The sequence below is a fragment of the Bos javanicus genome, chromosome 23, assembly GCF_032452875.1.
Source record: "Bos javanicus breed banteng chromosome 23, ARS-OSU_banteng_1.0, whole genome shotgun sequence".
NCBI lineage: Eukaryota > Metazoa > Chordata > Mammalia > Artiodactyla > Bovidae > Bos > Bos javanicus.
The window spans coordinates 29,430,219-29,453,099 of NC_083890.1; the positions used below are offsets into that span (position 1 = coordinate 29,430,219).

Below are 22,881 nucleotides of genomic sequence, written 5' to 3' on the forward strand. Positions count from 1 at the left end.
CTAGACAATAAAATTTTTGAGGAATATTGCTATTTAAATAAGGTCACGTGTTGGTTATGGACTGTTACTCAAACAGTTTAAGAATTAGATTTATCATTAATATTTTTCTCTCTCCAGGATTTAGCCAGACAATCATCTTCTCTGATACAACTTGCCTTTTATCATCCTAAATCAACTCCAAAAGCAGGTAAATTTTAAGCACTCCACCACAGTGCTATCTCTTGACCTAGGAAGAAACCATCTGAAGTCTTTGCTTAAGAAAAATAGACAATGAGACAATAATAAGAGCTATAAGGAAATCTGAATCGAGATGCAGACATTGGAGCACTTCCTATAAAAACGAATCATTCAAAGTTTGGGGAATCTCTGAAAGGAGAAAGATTTGATTTGACTAGAATAAAAAAGTGAATCAACTAGAGAACATTGCCAGAGATCCCCAGGGATTATCACTTTTGTAGCTAGAGAAAATTCTGAGAAATTATCTAACCTTTATTACATATTTGTTGCAGCCTGGCAGGGCAGAGATCAGAACCTGCCCCATGACAGGAGGGTGCGGCAAACCGCGCCCCCGAGATTGTCCTAGTAAGCACGCTCGACAGACATATGTGGAGCTGGCCGTGCTCTCTGCTCTGCCTCACTGGCTGCCCCTGTGTCCGTCCTCATGGAAACCAAGCAAGATGTTCCTGATTAACAGCAGAGCCTTAATTTTACTTCCTCTTGATGGTGTGATGATCAAACTCCCCAGTATAGCTATTTCCTAATGATCTCATGGGACTTGTGCCAATAAAAGTGAGGGCTGAAAGGAGCCATCTTGTCTTCCTGCCATGGAGAGCAGGAGGGCCCCCTGACTCCCCGCTTGCCAAATTATATATATATCTGTCTTTTCATTACGTGCCCCCCCCCCACCCCCCCCCCACCCCCCCCCAGGTTTCAGGTCTTTCTCACCTGCTGTGCTGGACGCTGCACATCCTTTTTGTAAAGATGGCTTCAGGAATTCAGAGTAGCCTTCCTTGATAGCCATGTATATTTTGTATACTGTTAAACTTTATCACTCTTGATCAAGATACACATATGTCAAACATCGTTTTTGATTCTCTGCTTGCAAAAGAAAATTATATTAAAAAAATTCCCTTGGGGGCAAAATCTTTCCCTAACATTTAAAGAAAATAACAATGAGATTTTCTGTACCAAATATTTATTTCACTGCATCTTGAATATTTATCAATTACATATTTACTTTGGAGACTACCTAGAGATATGGAAATAAAAATGTAGGCAACAAAGACTCTTCATAATCCACAAAGACAAGGTTCATGGTAAGATAGGAAACAGGTCTAAATCCTTGACTTGTACATTTAATACAGGCAAGAAGACAGAGGATATGGGCAACTCCCCAGCCTGTCTCCTGGTTCATTCTCCTACCTGATTGAGTGTTCAAATTCATAGCTAAGAAGGCTTATCAGATTGACACTTCTGAAAAGTAAATAGTAGAAAAGTTTTTGAAAAATAAAGAGTAGAAAAATATTTGATGTGATAGTTTATACTGGAATTACAGCATAAGCTCTTCATCTTCTGAAATCTCTTCTTTCTGAAATTCTGCCTGTCTTTTATGATCCACAGATCTTGAGATATTCAAAGCCTGAGAGAGAGTGTCCCTGGGGTTTGGGAGGATTATTGAAAGAATAAACAAGTTACCTTTCTATACCTGTAATATAAGAGAATTCTCCTTGGGGAATTTTGATCTTGAGTTCCATTTTTTCCTTATTTTCCTTCCTTACTCTCTTTCTTTCTTAGTTTCATAACCACAGACAGTACAGTTCTCAAGGGCCTCAGGATTTCTTTAATTACCTTTCATTTCCTGGGACAGAGATTTGGATACACTTTCTCATGTTGAGGACTTCCATGGAAAAATGGAAGGAAATCGGGCAATGACCGTTAAGGAATGAGGGCCAGTCAGATCCCATTGATCCATACAGAAAATTGATTATCATTAAAATATTATACTCATTTATTCCTGTGATTCTATGGAAAACAAAAAAGAGGACTAGGAAGAAGTAGTATTGCTTTTGTGCCTTTCAAATCTGACTATTCACCGCTGGTAGTAACATTTAAATATTTTCTTTAATTTTGGGACCCCGAAAGCTCACATTTATCTCCAGGAGACTGAGGCTGGTCTCTCCAATGTGTATCTTCACTTATTGCTGTACCCTTTAGGTAACAATCTTCTTTCTGCTTCATCCAAGGAATACCTATATGCAATGTGACATGGATCCAAGCATTCTAATTATTGTTGTATATGCCATGTACTTTGTCCATGTATCACAGTTCATTTTTGTTGCGTTGCAGTTCATTATATATTCATTATAATAATTGCTTGTTATAGTATGCCATGAATATAACAAATAAATAATTATTATGTGCTCTTTGTTTAAGTTATTGTTATGATTTCACATGTTTTTATTTCTGTCCTTCCTTGACAATCTCTACATCTTTAAAGGGATGCCAAAATTGCTGGAAGACTCCATCTCTATTCACAAGGCAATTTCTTTCTTCAGATGCATAAGCCAGCTTCATTTCTTCCACTCCCCAGTGGCTTGGGGACTTCAGGTAGGTGGCAAAGACCGAGCTATAGAAGAGGATGACCATGGAGAGGTGGGAGGTGCATGTGGCCAGGGCTTTCTTTATCCTCTGTTCTGTGCTGATGGAACCCAAGCTACAGCAAGGAATATATGGGCATAAGAGCTTATGATGCAGAAGAGAGGGCTGATTCCTCAGAGTCCTGTCAGAACCATCATCAGGTCATCATTAAGGTGGGCATCAGAGCAGGAAAGCCTTAAGAGAGGTTTAAAATCACACACAAAAAATGAGGCATCTCTAGATTAGTATAGAATGATAGGTTAGCATCAAGGTTTGGGTCAAAGAGTCAGAGTGGGCCACTCCCCATGACCCACCCACCAGCAGCCCACATCTGCAAAGAGTCATTAGGAGTGCAGGATGGGGACCACATGTATACCTGTGGCGGATTCATTTTGATATTTGGCAAAACTAATACAATTTTGTAAAGTTTAAAAATAAAAAAATAAAAAAAAAAAGGAGTGCATAGTGCAGAGGATGGCAGATGGCAGCGTAGCAGTTGATACCCATGGCAGTCAAAAGCAGGTTGTCCATATCAGCAAACTGCAAAGAAATATAATTGGGCCAGAGAGAGAGAGATTGATCTCTACCACGTGGATCACTGCTTAGTGTTACGTGGTAGCCTGAATGGGAGGAGAGTTTGGGGAAGAATGAATACAGATGTATGTATGGCTGAGTCCCTTTGCTGTCTACCTGAAACCTACATAACATTGTTAATCAGCTATACGCCAATAAAAATAAAACTTAAAAAAAAATAAAAGTGAAAGTTGCTCAGTCGTGTCTTACTCTTTGTGACCCCATGGACTATATAGTCCATGGAATTCTCCAGGCCAGAATACTGGAGTGGGTAGCCTTCCCCTTCTCCAGGGGATCTTCCCCAACCCAGAGATTGAACCATGATCTCCCACATTGTGGACAGATTGTTTACCAGCTGAGCCACAAGCGAAGCCTGAGAATATTGGAGTGGGTAGCCTATCCCTTCTCCAGCACATCTTCCCAACCCAGGGGTAAAACCAGGGTCTCCTGCATTGCAGGCGCATTCTTTACCAACTGAGCTATGAGGGAAGCCTAAAAATAAATAAATAAATAGAAATAAATAAAAAGAAAAAGGAAAGGTAATATAATAATATAATTCTCTGTGCTACACAATGTATCCTTGTTGCTTATCCATTAAAAAAGAAAAGAGATAAGCAACCAGGATACATTGTGTAGCAGATAGAATTATAGTGATTATCCTGTAATAACTTTTAATGGAGCATGATCTGTAAAAATAATGAATGACTATGCTGTACACTTAATAGTAGGATAATATTGTACATAAACCATAATTCAATTTAAAAAAGATAAAAGTTATTAAACTTGCTAAGAAACTAGATCTCAGTTGTTCCCAGAATTACTCATTAGAGAAAAACCTGGAGACATTTTTTCTTGAGAAAAGTTCCTATAGATTGGGTTGAGGAATAAAATGAACAATTAAGCAGAAGCTGAATATTGATTTGGAAATAAAATTAGAAAGAGTACTTAAAACTTCACAATTTCTGCCTCATTACTGCCCTGTCTCCTTAAGTAAGATTAGTTGGAAGAGACTGACATACAGGCATAAACTGCTATATATGTCCTTTTATTTTTATTGTTCTGAGAATTTCTGTCATGAAAATATATCGCAGTTGATCAAATTATTTTCATACATCTATTAATAAAGTCATCTCAGTTGAGACCTGTAACATCATTAAACAGAGTCAGTGCTTCCCTGCTGTATTCTTCCCAATTTCTGGATCACAAAATAATGCAGTTGAATTAAATAACCTGCCGGGGTCCAGCCCCGGCTGATCCAGGGAGTTCGAAGCAGGGACGGCGTTGGTGAGGATCAGGATACAATAGCTTCAATTAGATATTAATTAAAGATGTAAACAGTAATAGAATGAGGATAGCTCAGTAGGAAAATTCAGTGGAGAAAAGAGGCTGAGTAGCTTGGTTTACGCGGGAGACCGATAAAACTTCAAGACAAGAAGTTTGCACCACTTACATAGGCCGCAGGCATCCTTCCGTTCTCCCGAAGGAGAGGAGACACTGAGGCCTCCCCGGTCGGATCTTAGAAGCCCAAGCATAATTAGTAAGCATGGCGGGTTCCACGCTCCAGATGGAGACTCAGCTAGAGTGAGAGAGAGAACGACATGGGGAGACAAGTATTTCGAGAAACTGACCCCAATTCTTTATTTTCCATGGTCTACTTTTATACACTGAGGTGTTATACAAAAGTCACACGGGGTCAGCAGTCTTGACTTTTATCAAAGTCAGGTGCTTCATACAAATGTATACAGAGGTCTTAGGGGTGTTACATCATCTTCTGGCCAGGCCTGCTGAAAATTTATGACCCTCTCCTTGTGACAGCAGTGAGTCAACCAGGACACTTATTTCTCCAGGGGTGATTACTCTTAAAACAGACGCCACCCAAATAAAGTTACATTCCTATAGGGTGAGGGTGTAGTGGGTTTTAGTTAAGGAAAGAATTTACTTAGCCTAAGGTCTAACGTGATTTATATCAAACGTTAATACTTATTTCTTCTATATATTCATTAATGTGTGTAAGGGCAGGGGATATGGAGACTTAGCAACAAACATTGGCTCAACAAATGAAAAACCCTTCACCAATACAATTTCTAGTCAGCCCATTAAACTTATACTAATAGTTTTCTAACTTTTCTAAGGAACCTGTTTTTAGAAGGTTTAAAGCATCTTGTGCCTCTCACGGTTGGGAGGCTGTGAGCAATCACATGTGGCCGGACAAGCCTGTCAGGCAGGCCAGAGAACCTTCAGAGGAGTTTGTAGGTTAAAACACTCTTGTCACGCCCAGGAGCTCTAGGTTAACTCCTTCTCCAAAAGAGGTGGTGGGGGACAGCCCCCCGTAAAGTCAGAGGTGTAGGTGAGAGCACAAAGTAGTAAAGCAGGCAGGCTCTGGTTATGGGGGTAGATGCTCGAGGATTTCCAGGGGGACTCCTGAGGCTTGATCCTGCCTTTGCATATGTCGAGCCTCCTTCCTCATGACCTTTGCCATGGGCGGAGTGCCTCACTCTGGCCCCCAACAACAAGTGTTTAACCTTCTTGTTTAGGGTGACAGTGTATCATGCAACTATAGGTAATCATGTGCTCCTCTATAGTTTACAGACTCCATGTAGGTTGGATTATGTCAAAAATTTTGTTCAATAGAAATTCTGAGACAGTCCAGAGTGTAAGATATCTTCCTGCCACATACAATCTTTTATTAACAAAACTGAAATTAAGAGGCCAAAGAAGGTAGAGTTGGAAGATAGAAGAAACACGTGAGTAAGGGCAGAACCAAATCCTTTGGATTCACAAAAGTGAATGTAAACAATTTGAATAGTCTATCAGCTCAAAATATTATTTTACAGTCTTATTTGTCTATATCTCTATTTAATGTATTTATTTTTTGGCTGTGCTGCCTGGCTCTGTGGTATCTTAGTTTCCTAACCAGGGGTTGAACCTGGACCCTCGAGAGTGAAAGTGCAGACTCTTCACCACTGAAGTGCCACAGCATTCTGTATCTCTAAATAGTTTTAAGTGCTGGCCCCCACCATGGTTTTAGGTCCAGTGGCATTTCTAGGACCTTAGAAAATGAGGAACATAGTAATTCTTGTCAATTAGCTCCAAAAATACTTCTGCAATTACTATTTAATAGTTTTCACTTGGTATAAGTTTGGTGACAGATAAGAAAAACAAGACAAAAACTTTTTATGAATTCTTCATATTTCATTGGAGGAGGCAATGGCAACCCACTCCAGTACTCTTGCCTGGAAAATCCCATGGATGGCAGAGCCAGGTAGGCTGCAGTCCTGGGGTTGCTAAGAGTTGGACACGACGGAGCAGCTTCATTTTCCCTTTACACTTTCATGCACTGGAGAAGGAAATGGCAACCCACTTCAGCGTTCTTGCCTAGAGAATCCCAGGGATGGGGATCCTGGTTGGCTACCATCTATTGGGTCGCACAGAGTCGGACACGACTGAAGCGACTTAGCAGCAGCAGCAGCAGCAGCAGCATATTTCATTGGTATTACATCATAATATATCATGTTACAGTCTGTGAAAATAAGTATAGAAATCAAAAAACTAAATAAAAAGGAAGAATTTTTAAACTCAATTTTCCATGACCAGAAATTGAGGGGAAAATAACATAATAATGAACTAGAAAGATATTCCTGTGATTTTTTTCAAGCTGACTCCACTTTGAACAATATTTTAAAATAATCTTTGACAGGTTATTCAATTGAATTATTAAATATCTTTGGAGTCAGAGTTCACAAAACTCTTTAGATAAACCATTAGTTACACTGTCTGTATTAATTAGAACTCAGACTACTGTTTATTTTAATTACTTGCCTCTCTGCTTAGAGAAAAAGAAATCATGACTTACTGCTTAAAAATATCCTTTAACTCATATGTGAGTTTACATTTACTTTCTTGTGGAGTCCATGGCCCTAAATTAAAATCCTTAAAGTGTAGCAGTTTAAGAAAACACTTTAATTTAAAGTGTAATAATTTTTAAAAATCATTTTATTTTTTGGCTGTGCCATGCAACATGTGGAATCTTAGTTTCCTGACAAGAGACTGAACCTGTATCTTCTGCACTGGGAGCTTGGAGTCTTAACCACTGGGCCACCAGAGAAGTCCCTGAAACAGTATAATTTTGTTATTTACATTATGATATGTTAACTTGCAGGGAACACATAGGTAAAAATACTTAAGTACTATCCAACTATACGACGTATAAGTAATTGAGGCAAATTTCTGTATCTGATTTTTTCAAGAACACAAAAAATAGATAACAAATCATTTTTATCAACTGATATCTCAAAATCAAATTCAATGATCAGTATCGCATTTATTCAAGTTTTCATTATTTAGGAATGCATTGTTTAACATGACTTACTGGACTTTTCCATTTATTATTCTTTTAGACAGTTCCTTTTGTTTCACAGATAGTAAATACTCTGACAAGCAGTATAATTCCATATCTCCAGTTTCTCATTGCCTCTTGATTTATGCCTGAGAAAAGTTCTCCAGACTTCTTCAAGTCATTGACTCCTTGAAATCTTCCTCCTCAAGGCCCTCTTTACTTCCTTGTTCCTCAAAGTATAGATCAGTGGATTTAGCACAGGAGTGACCCCATTGAACATAAGGGCACTGATCTGATCCTGGTCCATGGAGCTACTTGAGGCAGGATGAATGTAAACAAATACACCAGGGACGTGGAAAAGAACAACTACCACGAAGTGGGAGGCACACGTGGACAGTGCTTTACGAAGCATGCTGCAAGAGTGGGTCTTGAAGAAAAGATAGATAATAATATAGAAATAGGACAGGAATGTTAGAAAGCATGAACCCGTGGCAATGGTGCCTGTGACATTATTGACCAGCCACCAGTTGAGCTCAGTATTGCCACGGGCCAACTTGAGCAATGGCTTAACATCACAGAAGAAGTGATTAATCTGGTTGGAATCACAGAAGTTTAAGCGTGAGGTCATTACTGAGTGCAGCAGGGCATGGAAAAAACCAGTGATCCAGACAGTGACAGCCATCTGGATACAGACTTGATGATTCATGATAAGAGTATAATGAAGTGGTTTGCAGATGGCCACAAAGCGGTCAAAGCCCATCACGGCCAGCAACATGGCCTCTGTGCTGCCCATGAAGTGGAAGAAATGAAGCTGGCTTATGCAGCCCAAGAAAGAAATTGCTTTGTGTGTAGAGAGGAAGTTCTCCAGCATCTTTGGCAGACTCACTGTGGAGAAGCAGATATCTATACATGCCAGGTTTCCCAGGAAAAAATACATAGGGGAATGGAGTCTTGGATCAGAGGTGACAACCATCAGGATGGCTCCATTCGCAGCCACATTGACAATGTAAATTGCAAGGAAAAGCACAAAGAGAACAGGCTGCAGTACTTGGATGTCTGTCACTGGCAGGAGGAGAAATTCAGTGACTGATGTTCGATTCAGCATCACTTGAAAGAAAAGACAAAATAACATGGAATGCGATCTCTGATAGGAACCAGAGTCCTCCTGCTGAGAATTTTCTCACCCAGACAATAATATTTTGAGACAGAGAGCATTGCTGTTTAAATAGTCCCAGCATCACAGGTTGTACAATATTTGGACCACTAGATTATTAAATATTGAAGTTACATGGTGTTTGTGGACTGTTACTCAAACACTTTTAAAAAATTAGATTTATCAATATTTTTCTTTCTTCCAGGGATTCAGAGCATGTTGCCAGCCTGCCGTCTTCTCTAATAACACTTGTGTTTTATCATCCTAGGATCCAACAGAGAGTCAATTTTTAAATAGTCCACTACGCTGCTTTTTCTTAACAAAGTAAGAACTCATTTGATGTACTTAAGAGTAATCAACAAAGAGAGGACAGTAAGAGCTCTAAGGAAATTTAAATAGAGATGCAAACCATGGAATGCTTTATATAAAAAGGAAATATTTTAAATTTGGGAAATCCTTGAAAGGAGAAGAAAAAGAGTTGATGTGACTAGAATTAAAAAGTGAATTCAGTAGGGAACATTTCTAGCAATCCCATGGGATTCTCACCCTTATAGCTAGAAAAAATTTTGAGTAAATATCTAACCATTATTTCACCTTTATTGAAGGCTGGCTTCCAGGTATTCAGAGTAGCTTTCCTTGATAACCATGTATATTTTTATATTGTTCAACTTTATCGCTCCTGCTTAAGAGATGCATGATATGCCAAACTTCATTTTTGGTTCTCTACCCGCAAAATAAAATTGTTTCAAAAATCCTTGGGGAAGAGAACCTTTTCCTAACATCTAAAGATAATAGTAATCAGACTATGTACCAAATGATTATTTCACTGCATCCTGAATATTTAAAGATCACATATTTACTCTGGAGAACACTTAGAGAAAGGCAATAAAAATGTAGGCAGTAAAGAGCCTTCATAATCCACAAACACAATGGGGAGTCCATCATAAGATAGGAAACTAGCCCGAAATCCTGGGCATTCAACTTCAATACTAGCAAGAAGGCAGACAATAAGTGCAACTCCCCAGCCTGTCTCCTGGCTCATTCTCCTACCTGTTTGAGTGTTCAAGTTCACTGCTAAGAAAGCTTACCAGGTTGACACTCCTGTAAAGTAAATAATAGAAAAACATTGAGAAAAATAAAGAGTAAAAATATATTTGAAGGGACAACTTATATTGGGACCAGATACATAAGCTCTTCATCTTCCAAAACCTCTACTTTCTGAAATTCTGCCTGTCTTTTACGTTCCACAGATCTTCAGACAAACCCTGAGAGAGAATATCCCTGGGGTTTGGGAGGATCTTTCTATACCTGCAGTATGAGAGAATTCTCCTTGGGGAACTCCTATCTTGAGTTCCATTTTTGTTTTTTTCCCATCATTCCTATTTTCTTTCCTTACTGTACTTCTTTCTTAGTTTAAGAATCACAGACAGTATAGGTCTCAATGGCCTACATTTTCCTTTTTTCCCCCAAACTTTAAACTTTCTATTTTTAATTGGAGTTTAGCCAATTAACAATGTTGTGGTAGTTTCACATGAAGACTGAAGGGACTCAGGTCATACAAGTACATGTATCCATTCTCTCCAAATTCCCCTCGCATCCTGGCCAGCACATAACACTGAGAGAGTTCCATGTGCCATGCAATAGGTTCTTGTTGGTTATACATTTTAAATATAGCAGTGTGTACACAGCCATACTAGTCCCTAACTATCCCTTCCCCTGGCACCCGTAAGTTCATTTTCTAAGTTTGTGAGTTTTTTTCTGTCCCACAAGTAAGTTCATTTGTATCATTTCTTTGAGAGTCCACATGCAGGGGATGTCATATGATACTTCTCTTTCTCTGTCTTACTTCACTTAGTATTGCACTCTCTAAAATTTTGTGTGTGTGTGTGTGTGTGTAATAAAGTTTTGTTAAAGTATAAAGGAGATAGAAAAAGCTTCTGACATAGGCATCAGAAGGGGGCAGAAAGAGTACCCGCTTGCTAGTGTTAACAATGAGGTTATATAATCCAAAGAATGTCTGGAGGGTGTAAAGACCTCATCAGACCTACTCCCATAATTTACATTTTAAGATAACACTGTCCTCAGGCAAGATACATCCTTGTAAAGACCAGGTCTACTCCCATAATTTTAAGATAACAGAAGGTTGAATCCAAAGACTGTCCTTAGGCAGGATACCTTATTGTTATATAATCCTAAGGAATGTGGAGAAAGAAAAAAGTTTGTCCTTTCTTCCTTCTTGAGAATTCCAGACCCCTCTCTCCTTGGGGATCCTCACTCTCTAAAATTATCTTTTACTTCCTGGGACAGAGGTATGGATACACTTTCTCATCTTGGGGACTGCTCTGGGAGAATTCTATATAAAATGGAAGGAAGTTGGGCCATGACAGTTAAGGATTGAGCGCCAGTCACATCCTATTGATCTGCACAGAAAGATGATTATCGTTTAGGTATTCTACTCATTTATTACTGTGGTTCTATGGAATACAAAAGAGAGGATTGAGGAGAAGCGGTAATGCTTTTGTTCCTTCTGAGTCTGACACTTCACTGTTGGTGTTTTTAAAAAAATTTTTATTTGTTTATTTTTGGCCACACTGAGTCTTCACTGCTGTGCGCGGCCTTTCTCCAGCTGCTGTGAGCCCAGGCTACACCCTCGTTGTGGTGCATGGGCTTCTCATTGTGGTGGCGTCTCGGGTTGCAGAGCATGGACTCTAGAGGATGCGGGCTTCAGTAGTTGTGGTTCGCAGGCTCTAGAGCTTGGGATCAAGAGTTGTGGCGCACAAGATTAGCTGCTCAGCAGCATATAAGATCTTCCTGGACCAGTAATCAAACCTGTGTCCCCTGCATTGGCAGGCAGATTCTTAACCACTGGAACGCCAGGATTCTCCTACTGTTGGTATTAACACTCAAATATTTTCTTTTATTGTGGTATCCCAGACCTCACACTTCTCCCTAGGAGAATGAGGCTGATATCGCCAATGTGTGTCTTCTTCACTTCTTGCTCTCTGCTTTAGTAGTAGTATTGTATCTGCTTCATCCAAGGAATATCTATATGCATTCCAACATCTATCCAAGCTTTCTAATTGCCATTACAAATGCCATGTACTTTGTCCATCTTTCAATTGTATTTCATTTTTGCTGAAGTTCATAATATATTCATGACATTAATAATTTCTTAATTATTAATTTCATCAGCAGCTTAACAGGCTCACTGTCTCAACCCCCAATTACTAATGCCCATGCCATCAGCATCCATGCCATCGGCATCTGAAACACATTTTGAAAAGATAAGTGTATACATATAGCTGATTCATGTGGCTGTACAGCAGAAACTAACACAACATTGTAAAGCAATTATACTCCAATTTAAAAAAAGTGCATTCAGGAGAGCCACCATGGTGACTCCTTTCCAGTCTCCTTGGCTGGTTACTGCTCTTCCTCCTTATTATCCACTTTTGTGCATCTCCTCTTCTCTGTCTTCTAGTTCTGTGCTTTATATATCTATAAACAGATAACTCTCAAGTTATACTTCTAATTTCAACTTATTTTCCTAACTCTGGCTTACATATTTAACTTCCAACTAGGCAGTTCTACAGTAGCTGTCTTAACCATTAAGATATTTTCTTTCAGCTGGCTTGATTTACATACTGCATTGGAAACAGATACACAAATCAAATACACTGTCAACCTTATGCAGTCCACCAAGTGCAGAACTTGAACTCTCTATAGTCCACTTTGAAAGCTGATCCTATTACTCCATTTGCCAAAGGACAGCTTCAACACTTGCCTCTGGCTACCCCAATCTCTGTAAACAATGACCTTGGGATTATCCATTCTATCCAATGATACTGGTGAGTAGATGGAAAGAGCAAAGGAGCCAGGGCCTTGGAATACACTGATGAGACCAGGTAAAAATAATGTAGTTTAGAAGCTGGGCATTATCAATCTTCATCTCTCTTGAACCAGAAGGATTTTGAGGAAGAAATTATTTTGGCCTTAGAGATCAGTTCCCAGAGTTACTCATTAGAGAAAAATCTGGAGGAATGTTTTCTTGAGAAAATTTCCTATAGATAGGGCTGAGGAATAAAATCAATAAACAGAAGTCTAACACTGATTTGGACATAAAATCAGAAAGATTACTTAAAACTCACAATTTGTTTTTGGTCACTGCCCTGTCTCCTTATATAAGAATAGCTCGAAGAGACTGTCATATGGTCATAACACATTATATGTGTCTTTTTATTTTTATTGTTCTGAAAACATTTGTCATACAAATACATTGAAGTTTAACAAATTATTTCATTCATCTGTTGATAAAGTCATCTCAGTTGAGACTGAAACATTCAATAGAGTCAGTGCTTTTCTGTTGTACTTTCCCCAATTTCTGAATCACCGAATAATGCAGTTTAATTAAATAGGTGTTTACCTATCTGTTTTTAGGGTGACAGCGTGTCATAGAGCAATAGGTAACCATGTGCTCCTCTACAGTTTACAGTCTCTACGAAGCTTGGATTGTGTCAAAAATTCTGTTCAATAGAAATTCTGTCTGAGATAGTGCAGGATGTAAGATGCCTTCTCCCACACACATTCCTTTATAAACAAAATTGGAATCAAGAGACCAAAGAAGGTAGAATTGGAAGATGGAAGAACCATGTGAGTAAGGTTAGAACCAAATTTCTTGGGTTTACAAAAGTGAATGTAGAAAATTTGAGCAGTCCGTCTGTGCCCTCAAAATATCCTTTTATAGTCTTATCTGTCTGTATCTGTATTTTATTTATTTATTATTCCTATTTTTTATTTATTGACTGTGTTACTTATTTTGTGAGTTCTTAGTTCCCCAACCAGGAATTGAACTTGTGCCTTCAGCAGGGAGTCCTAAACACTGGACACCAGGAATTCTGTATCTCTAAATAGTTGTAAGTATTGGCACCCACCATGGTTTCAGATTCAGTGGCACACCTAGGAACTTAGAAAGTGAGGAACATAGTAATTCTTGTCTATTAGCCTCCAAACATACTTCAGCAATTGCTATTTAATAACTTTCACTTAGCATAGCTTGGTGACAGGTAAGGAAAGCAAGACAAATTTTTGAGGAATTCTTTATATTTCACTGGAATTACATCATATTATATCACATTACAGTCTGTGAAAATAAGTATAGAAATCAAAGAACAAAATAAATGATAGGGAAAGTTTTGAAACTCAATATTCATGACCAAAAATTGAGGGGAAGATAACATGCTAAAAGCTAAAAATGTATTCCTGAGATGTTTTTCAAACTGACTATACTTTTACCAATATTTTACAGTAATCTTTGACAGGTTGTCAGTTGACTTATAATGCATCTTTGCAGTCAGAGTTCACAAAACTCTAGATAAATCATTGGTTACTTTACCTCTGTTAACTAGAACTAACAGCAATATTTGTTTTAATTACTTGCCTCCCTGCTTAGAGAAAAAGAAATCACGACATACTGATTAAAAATGTCCTTTCACTCATGTGTGAGTTAGTATTTACTTTTCCATTTGTGCCCATGATCCTAAATTCAAATCTGTAAAGTATAATGGCATAATAATTTTATTGTTCACATTATAATATGTTACCTTGCAGGAAACACACAGATAAACTGGTCCAAGCACTTTCCAGCTATACAATGTATGAGTAACTGAGGCAAATTTCTGTACCTGATTTTATTTAAGAGCACAAACGTGACAGATCATTTGTATCAACCAATATCTGCCAAACAAATTCAACTTTCAGATTCCATGCATAGTGTACATATGTTCAAATTTCCCTTGTATTACCTAGGAATGCACTGATTAACACAACTTACTGGGCTTTTTCATTTATTTTTTCTTTATACTATTCCTTCTGTTTCATAGGCTTCTCAGGTAGGACTAGTGGTAAAGAACCACCTGCTAATGCAGGAGACATAAGAGATGTGAGTTCAGTCCCTGAATCTGGAAGACCCCGTGAAGGAGGAAATGGCAACCCACTCCAGTATTCTTGCTTGGAGAATCCCATGGACAAAGGAGCCTAATAAGGTACAGTCCAAGGGTCTCAAAGAGTCAGACACAACTGAAGCAACTTAGCACACACGCACTCTGTTTTACAAAGAGTAAACAATTTGAGAAGCAGTATAAATTTGCTATGGAGAAGGCAATGGCACCCCAGTCCAGTACTTTTGCCTGGAAAATCCCGTGGATGGAGGAACCTAGTAGGCTCTCCAATTTCTCATTACCTATTTATTTATGCCTCCGAAGAGTTCTTCAGATATCTTCAAGTCAGAGCCTCCTTCACATCACCCTCCTCAAGGCCCCTTTTACTTCCTTGTTCCTCAAAGTATATAGATCAGCGGATTTAGCACAGGAGTGACCACACTGTACATAATGGCAATGATCTGATCCTGATCCACGGAGCTACTTGAGGCTGGATGAATGTAAACAAAAACACCAGGGACGAAGAAAAGAACAACTACCAAGGAGTGGGAGGCACAAGTAGACAGTGCTTTATGAAGCATGCTGCAAGAATGGGTCTTGAAGAAAAGATAGATAATAATACAGAAATAGGACAGGAATGTTAGAAAAAATGAGCCCATGGCAGTGGTGCCTGTGACAGTATTGAGCAGCCACACATTGAGCTTAACGGTCCCACAGGCCAACTCCAGCAACGGCTTAACATCACAGAAGAAGTGATGGATATGGTTGGAACCACAGAAGTTTAAGTGAGAGGTCATTACTGAGTGCAGCAGGGCATGGAAAAAACCAATGATCCAGACAGCGACAGCCATCTGGATACAGACTTGATGGTTCATGATAAGAGTATAATGAAGTGGTTTGCAGATAGCTACAAAGCGGTCAAAGCCCATTACAGCCAGCAACATGGACTCTGTGCTGCCCAGGAAGTGGAAGAAATGAAGCTGGCTTATGCATCCTAAGAAAGAAATTGTTTTGTGGGTAGACAGGAAGTTCCCCAGCATCTTTGGCAGAGTCACTGTGGAGTAGCAGATATCCAGACATGACAGGTTTCCCAGGAAAAAGTACGTAGGAGAATGCAGTCTTGAATCAGAGATGACAACCATCAGGATAGCTCCATTTCCAGCCAAGCTGACAATGTAAGTTGCAAGGAAAACCACAAAGAGGACAGGCTGCAGTACTTGGATGTCTGTCACTCCCAGGAGGAGAAATTCAGTGACTGAGGTTTGATTCAGCATCACTTGAAAGAAAAGAAAAAATAACATATGGAATGCTATCTCTGATGGGAACCAGTTTCCCGCAGCTGAGGATTTTCCCATCTAGACAATAATATTTTGAGGTAGAGCGGTGGTGTTTTAAATAGTCTGAGCAGCACAGATTCTACAATATTTGGACCACTAGATTATTAATTATTAACATTATATGCCATTTATGGACTGATACTCAAACACTTTGTTTTTTATTTGACATATCTTTTCAAATATATATATATATACATCTTTTCAAGAAAAAATCTTTTCTTTTTTCCATGGATTTAGAGCAAATTGCCAGCCTACCATCTTTTCTGATAAAGACCTGTCTTTTATCATCGTAAGATCTAACAGAGGGTAAATTGTTAAGCTCTCAGCCACACTACTGTCTCTTGACTTAGTACAAAATCATTTGAAGGGTTTTTAACCTAAGAAACATTGACAGTGAGGGAATAATAAGAGCTATAAAGAACTCTCAATGGAGGTGTAAACATTAGAGTGCTTGCTGTTAAAAGGAATCATTCAATATTTGGGAAACTCATGAAAGGAGAAGACAAAGATATGATGTGACTAGAATAAAAAAGTGAATTTAGTAGGGAACATTTCTAGAAATCCCATGAGATTATCACCTTTAAATGTAGTGAGAATTTTGAGAAATTATTTAATGTTAATACACGTTTATCGAAGGCTGGCTTTAAGGAATTAAGAGTAACTTTCCTTGATAGCCATGTATATATTGTATATGGTTAAACTTAATCATTCTTGCTTATGATACACATATGCCGAGCACTGCTTCTGGTTCTCTACTTACAAAACAAAACTGTATCAAAAGTTCACTTGGGGTAAAAAACTTTTTCCTAACAGTTAAAAAAAAGAGCAATCAGACTTTCTGTACTAAATATTTATTTCACTGCATCTTGAATATTTATCAACTATATATTTACTTTGAAAAATATCTAGAGATATGGCAAAAAAAATGTAGCTAGTAAAAAGTCTTCATAATCCACAAACACAATATCCATCATAAGATAGGAATTCAGCTCTAAATCCTTGGCATGTAAATTTAATACAGGCAGGAAGACAGAGAAGATGGGCAACTCTCCAGCCTGTCTCCTGGTTCATTCTCCTACCTGATTGACTGTTCAAATCCACAGTTAAGAAGGCATCTCAGGTTGACATTCCTGAAAAGTAAATAGTAGAAAAAATTTTAAATGAATAGAGTAGAAAAGTGTTTGACATGATAGTTTATATTGGAATTACAGTATAAGATCTTCATCATCCAAAACCTCTTTTTTTCTAAAATTTTGCCTGTCTTTCATGATCCATAGATCTTCAGATACACAAACCTTGTGAGAGAGTGTCCCTGGGGTTTGGGAGGATTATTGAAAGAATAAACAAGTTACCTTTCTATACCTGCAATATAAGAAAATTCTCCTTGAAGGATTCCTATCTTGAGTTCCATTTTTTTCATTGGTCCTGTTTTCTTTCCTTATTATGTTTCTTTCCCAGTTTCAGAACCATAGTCAGTACAGTTTCAAGAGCCTCAGGAATTCTTAAATTACCTTTCATTTCCTGGGACAGAGAGATGGATATACTTTCTCATCTTGGGGACTTCCCTGGAAAAACTTTGTATAAAATGGTAGGAAATTGGGCAATGACAGTTAAGGTTGAATGAGGGCCAGTCATATCCCATGGATCCATACAGAAAGATGATTATCTTTTAAATATTCTACTAATTTTTTACTGTGGTTCTATGGAAAACAAAAAAAAGAAAGAGGAAGAAGTAGTATTGCTTTTGTTCTTTCTAAATCTGACTCTTCACAGTTAGTAATACTGTTAAAATATTTTCTTTAATTTTGGAATCCCCAAAATTCATATTTCTCTCTATGAGAATGAGACTTGTCTCTCCAAAGTATCTTCGCTTCTTGCTGTATCATTTGTGTTCAGTTGCTCAAGTCATGTCTGGCCCTTTAGGCCCCAATGGACCCAGCAGTCTCCTCTGTGCATGGGATTTTCCCAGCAAGAACACTGGAGTGGGTTGTCATGCCCTTCTCCAGGGGTCTACCTGACCTAGGGCTCAACCCTGCCTTTCCTGCATTGCAGGCAGTTTCCTTACCTGCTGGGCCATTGGGGAAGCCCTGCTGTATCTTTGGTGCAAAGTAATTGCGGTTTTTGCATTGTTGTTTGATATTGTAATTCGTTCTTAAATTAGTGTTCTCAGCTGGTAAAGAATCCACCTGCAATGTGTGAGACCTGGGTTTGATCCTTGGGTTGGGAAGATACCCTGGAGAAGGGAAAGGCTACCCACTCCAACAGTCTGGTCTGGAGAATTACAAATAAATAAACATTTATCATTGGGAATTTTTAGTTGTATTCAATTTTTTTTTCTATAAAAGTATTATTTATATTCAGAATTTACCTTGATACATTCTTTATGGATTGATTGCTGTGCCTAAAGACATTGATTTTTAAAAAATATTTAAAGCTGAACGCACTTTACTTTTTCATTTTAACGTTTAATGTAGAAAATTTTAAACTTTCAGAAAAATGCAGACAGTGGTGTAAAACCCTCCTGTAGCTATCATTCTGCTTTGACATCAACATTTTGCCCATATTGTGCCAAATATCTAGCATTCCTTTTTTCCTGGAATAATTTAAAGAAAGTTTTAAACATTGTGTATGTATTGTGTTATATAAACTATGCAACGGAGAAGGCAACGGCACCCCACTCCAGTACTTTTGCCTAGAAAATCCCATTGACGGAGGAGCCTGGTGAGCTGCAGTCCATGGGGTCGCTGGAGTCAGACACGATTGAGCGACTTCACTTTCACTTTTCCCTTTCATGCACTGGAGAAGGAAATGGCAACCCATGGTAGTGTTCTTGCCTGGAGAATCCCAGGGACGGGAAGCCTGGTGGGCTGCCGTCAATGTGGTCGCACAGAGTCGGACATGACTAAAGTGAAGCAACAACAACAACAAAACTAAGCAATCATTCATTTCAAATGTAAATATTTATTATACTCTCAAATTTATGAAAACATTTTTATAAAACATATCCACCATGCCATTATGATACTTCCCACAATTATCAACATAGCACAAAAACACAAAGAAATAGAAGATTCTGAAAAATGAGGCATTAAAAATGAAAAAATGCATAGGCCAGGTTCCAGTCTCTTATTAATGGTGATGATACTGGCAGTATTATGGGGAAAGAGCAGAAGATGTTAATTTGTAACATGATGCTAATGACAAAAAAATGGTACTGACTATAGTAAAGCTGATGGTGAAAATTTTCATAATTAAACCAGTGATAGCCATGGAAATGATGGTCAAAATGGTGGTAATGATGAGAACAGATGACTAAATTTCAATACTATTAGTGTTATAAGTCAACTTTAAAGAACAGCTCATGGAATCCACTCTTAAGTATACTATTTTTAGCTAATATACCTAATTATATATATTATAATCTAATATTTATGGTATTCGTATATATATAAAATATATGAGAAGGAAATGACAACCCACTCCAGTATTCTTGCCTGGAGAATACCACAGACAGAGGAGCCTAGAGGGCTGCAGTCCATGGGGTTGCAACAGTCCTGCACGACTTAGTGACTAAACCATGACAACCTGAAGTGGGCTTCCCTAGTGGATCAGACTGCCTGCAAATGCAGGAGACCCAGATTTGATCCTTGGGTCAGGAAGATCCTCTGGAGAAGGCAATGACAACTTACTCCAGTATTCTTGCCTGGAGAATTCCATGGACAAGAGGAGACTGATGGGCTACAGTCCATGGTGTCACAAAGAGTTGGACACAACTGAGTGACTAACAATTTCACTTTGACATCTTACTGATATATTTTGATATAATAATATAGATAATATATAATATATAAACCTAGAGCTAGCAGTTAAAGTGGGTTCTAACAACTAGTTCTCCTAATTTCTAGTTCTTCTAAAGAACTAGTGTTCTTTATGCTATAGCATATCTATACTGTGCAATAGCCTCACTTTATCAGTGTGGTGGTGAAGAGTGTGATTCCCCCCCCCCCCTCCCCAAACACTGGTTTCTTAGAATTATTCCTAATGCCATGAGCTCTCTATGCCCAGAACCCTTTTCAGAGAACTCTCCACATCCTTATTTCTTAGACTATAAATGAAAGGATTGAGAGTGAGTGTTACCAGGGCATACATGGCAGCAGCACCCAGCTCCCCAGAGGCATGAGAAGCTGACGGGAACTTCAGGTAGGTGGCAAAGACCGAGCTGTAGAAGAGGATGACCATGGAGAAATGGGAGCTGCATGTGGCCAGGGCTTTCTTTTTGCCATGTGCTGATGGGCTCCAAGCTACAACAAGGAAAATATGGGCATAGAGCTTATGATGCAGAGGAGAGGGCTGATTCCTAAGAGTCCTGTCAGAACCATCATCAGGTCCTCATTGTGGTGGGTATCAGAGCAGGAAAGTCTAAAGAGTGGTCCAAAATCACAGAAAAAGTGGGGAATTTCTTGATTAGTCTAGAATGAGAACTGGGATAGCAACAGGGCATGGACAAGAGACATAGAGTGGGCCACTCCCCATGACCCACCCACCAGCAGTGCACATCTGCAAGGAGTCATTAGGAGTCCATAGTACAGGGGATGGCAGATGGCAGCGTAGTGGCTGATAGCTGTGGCCATCAAAAGCAGATTGTCCATATCAGCAAAAACTGCAAAGAAATTTAACTGGGCCAGACACTCAGAGAAGGAGATCAACTGCTGCTGGTCCACAGAGTCTCCAGCATTTAGTGGGCTGTGGTGGTAGTGAAGCAGAGGTCGACCAGGGAGAGCTGGCTGAGGAAGTACATGGGGGTGTGGAGGTGGATGTCAGTGCCAATAGCCAGCAGCAGTAGTGAGTTTCCTAAGAGACTCAGCAAGTAGAGGGCCAGGAAGAGACCAAAGAGGAGCTGTGGTTTGTCTGGGTCACTGGATAGTCCTGAGAGGACAAAGTCAGGGTTCTTACTGCAGTTCATTTCAGGTCTTGATGGGTTACAAGAAAAGAATCATCATGAAGAGGATTCACTACAGTTAGCTAGAACCTTGGATCCTTTCTCTTGGCAATGGGTTTTACTTATACCACCAATGGGAAGAATGGATAAACAACTAAAATAGCAATGGGGAGGACAAGGGTTGTACCTCACAAAAGATGGTCAAATTAAGGAGACATCAAGGTAAGAGAATGAAAGAAACCACAGAGACGTCCTGGAGTTAGGAACGCATAACGAGTTTTCTTAATAAAATTTTGTGTGATTGGTATTTAACTACTTGCTTGTGCATCTGTTTTCTTCACAAGACCACGAGTCTTTCAAGGCAGAAGTGATGTTTCAGTACTTAGCTCAGTGTCTGGCACATGGAAGGGGCTCAATAAATACTCACACCCACACTCACAGTGACTATTTTAGTTCGAGGTTTGTGACTGGCTGGAGAACTGTTATCCTCCTATTTTAACATGGATCTTGCCCCATCCAATATGTTTTCCATACTGTGGTCAGTGTGATCCTTAAAAAAAAAAAATCTCATCATGTCACTTCTTTATTTAAAAATTGGTCTCTACCCATGGAACTCTGCTCAATAATATATGGCAGCCTGGATGGGATGAGAGTTTGGGGGAGAATTCACACAAGTGTATGTATGGCTGAGTCTGTTTACTGTCCACCTAAAAGTATTACAACATTGTTAGTTGGCTATAGTCCAGTATAAAATAAAAAGTTTAAAAAAGAAAATGAAGAAAATAAAATAGATAAGCAACAAGGATATATTGTATAGCAAAAAGAATTACAGTCATTATCCTGTAATAACTTTTAATGAAGCATAATCTGTAAAAAATACTGAATTACTATGCTACACACCTGAAACTACTATAATTATTCAGTTCAGTTCAGTTCAGTCGATCAGTCGTGTCCGACTCTTTGTGACCCCATGAATTGCAGCAGGCCAGGCCTCCCTATCCATCACCAACTCCTGGAGTTCACTCAGACTCACGTCCATCGAGTCAGTCATGCCATCCAGCCATCTCATCCTCCGTCGTCCCCTTCTCCTCCTGCCCCCAATCCCTCCCAGCATCAGAATCTTTTCCAATGAGTCAACTCTTCGCATGAGGTGGCCGAAGTATTGGAGTTTCAGCTTTAGCATTATTCCTTCCAAAGAACAGCCAGGACTGATCTCCTTTAGGATGGACTGGTTGGATCTCTTTGCAGTCCAAGGGACTCTCAAGAGTCTTCTCAAATACCACAGTTCAAAAGCATCAATTCTTTGGTGCTCAGTCTTCTTCACAGTCCAACTCTCACATTCATAAATGACCACTGGAAAAACCATAGCATTGACTAGATGAATATTTGTTGGCAAAGTAATGTCTCTGCTTTTCAATATGCTATATAGGTTGGTCATAACTTTCCTTCCAAGGAGTAAGCGTCTTTTAATTTCATGGCTGCAATCACCATCTGCAGCGATTTTGGAGCCCCCAAAAATAAAGTCTGCCACTGTTTCCACTGTTTCCCCATCTATTTCCCATGAAGTGATGGGACCAGATGCCATGATCTTCGTTTTGTGAATGTTGAACTTTAAGCCAACTTTTGCACTCACCTCTTTCACTTTCATCAAGAGGCTTTTTAATTCCTCTTTACTTTCTGCCATAAGGGTGGTGTCATCTGCATATCTGAGGTTATTGATATTTCTCCCGGCAATCTTGATTCCAGCTTGTGCTTCTTCCAGTCCAGTGTTTCTCATGATGTACTCTGCATAAAATTAAATAAGCAGGGTGACAATATACAGCCTTGACGTACTCCTTTTCCTATTTGGAACCAGTCTGTTGTTCCATGTCCAGTTGTAACTGTTGCTTCCTGATCTGCATACAAATTTCTCAAGACGCAGGTAGGTGGTCTGGTATTCCCATCTTTTTCAGAATTTTCCATGGTTTATT

The 22,881-nt window shown here is 39.0% G+C and overlaps 2 protein-coding genes and 1 pseudogene across 2 annotated transcripts; all 3 read right to left on the bottom strand.

The window, feature by feature from the left end:
- Positions 1–7,724: 7,724 nt before the first annotated feature.
- Positions 7,725–8,651, bottom strand: LOC133235892 (olfactory receptor 12D1-like). The gene has a single exon (XM_061397677.1). It carries the CDS (start codon positions 8,649–8,651, stop codon positions 7,725–7,727), a length of 927 nt encoding a protein of 308 aa, XP_061253661.1.
- Positions 8,652–15,033: 6,382 nt separating this feature from the next.
- On the bottom strand, positions 15,034–15,909 carry LOC133235893 (olfactory receptor 12D1-like). The gene has a single exon (XM_061397678.1). The coding sequence runs from the start codon at positions 15,907–15,909 to the stop codon at positions 15,034–15,036; it is 876 nt and encodes a 291-aa protein (XP_061253662.1).
- Positions 15,910–20,010: 4,101 nt separating this feature from the next.
- Positions 20,011–20,957, bottom strand: LOC133235894 (olfactory receptor 1361-like; annotated as a pseudogene).
- Positions 20,958–22,881: the final 1,924 nt, after the last annotated feature.

Bases quoted from the DNA above. Each gene is read 5' to 3' on its own strand.
- LOC133235892 (XM_061397677.1), bottom strand. From the start codon at position 8,651: ATGCTGAATCGAACATCAGTCACTGAATTTCTCCTCCTGCCAGTGACA.
- LOC133235893 (XM_061397678.1), bottom strand. From the start codon at position 15,909: ATGCTGAATCAAACCTCAGTCACTGAATTTCTCCTCCTGGGAGTGACA.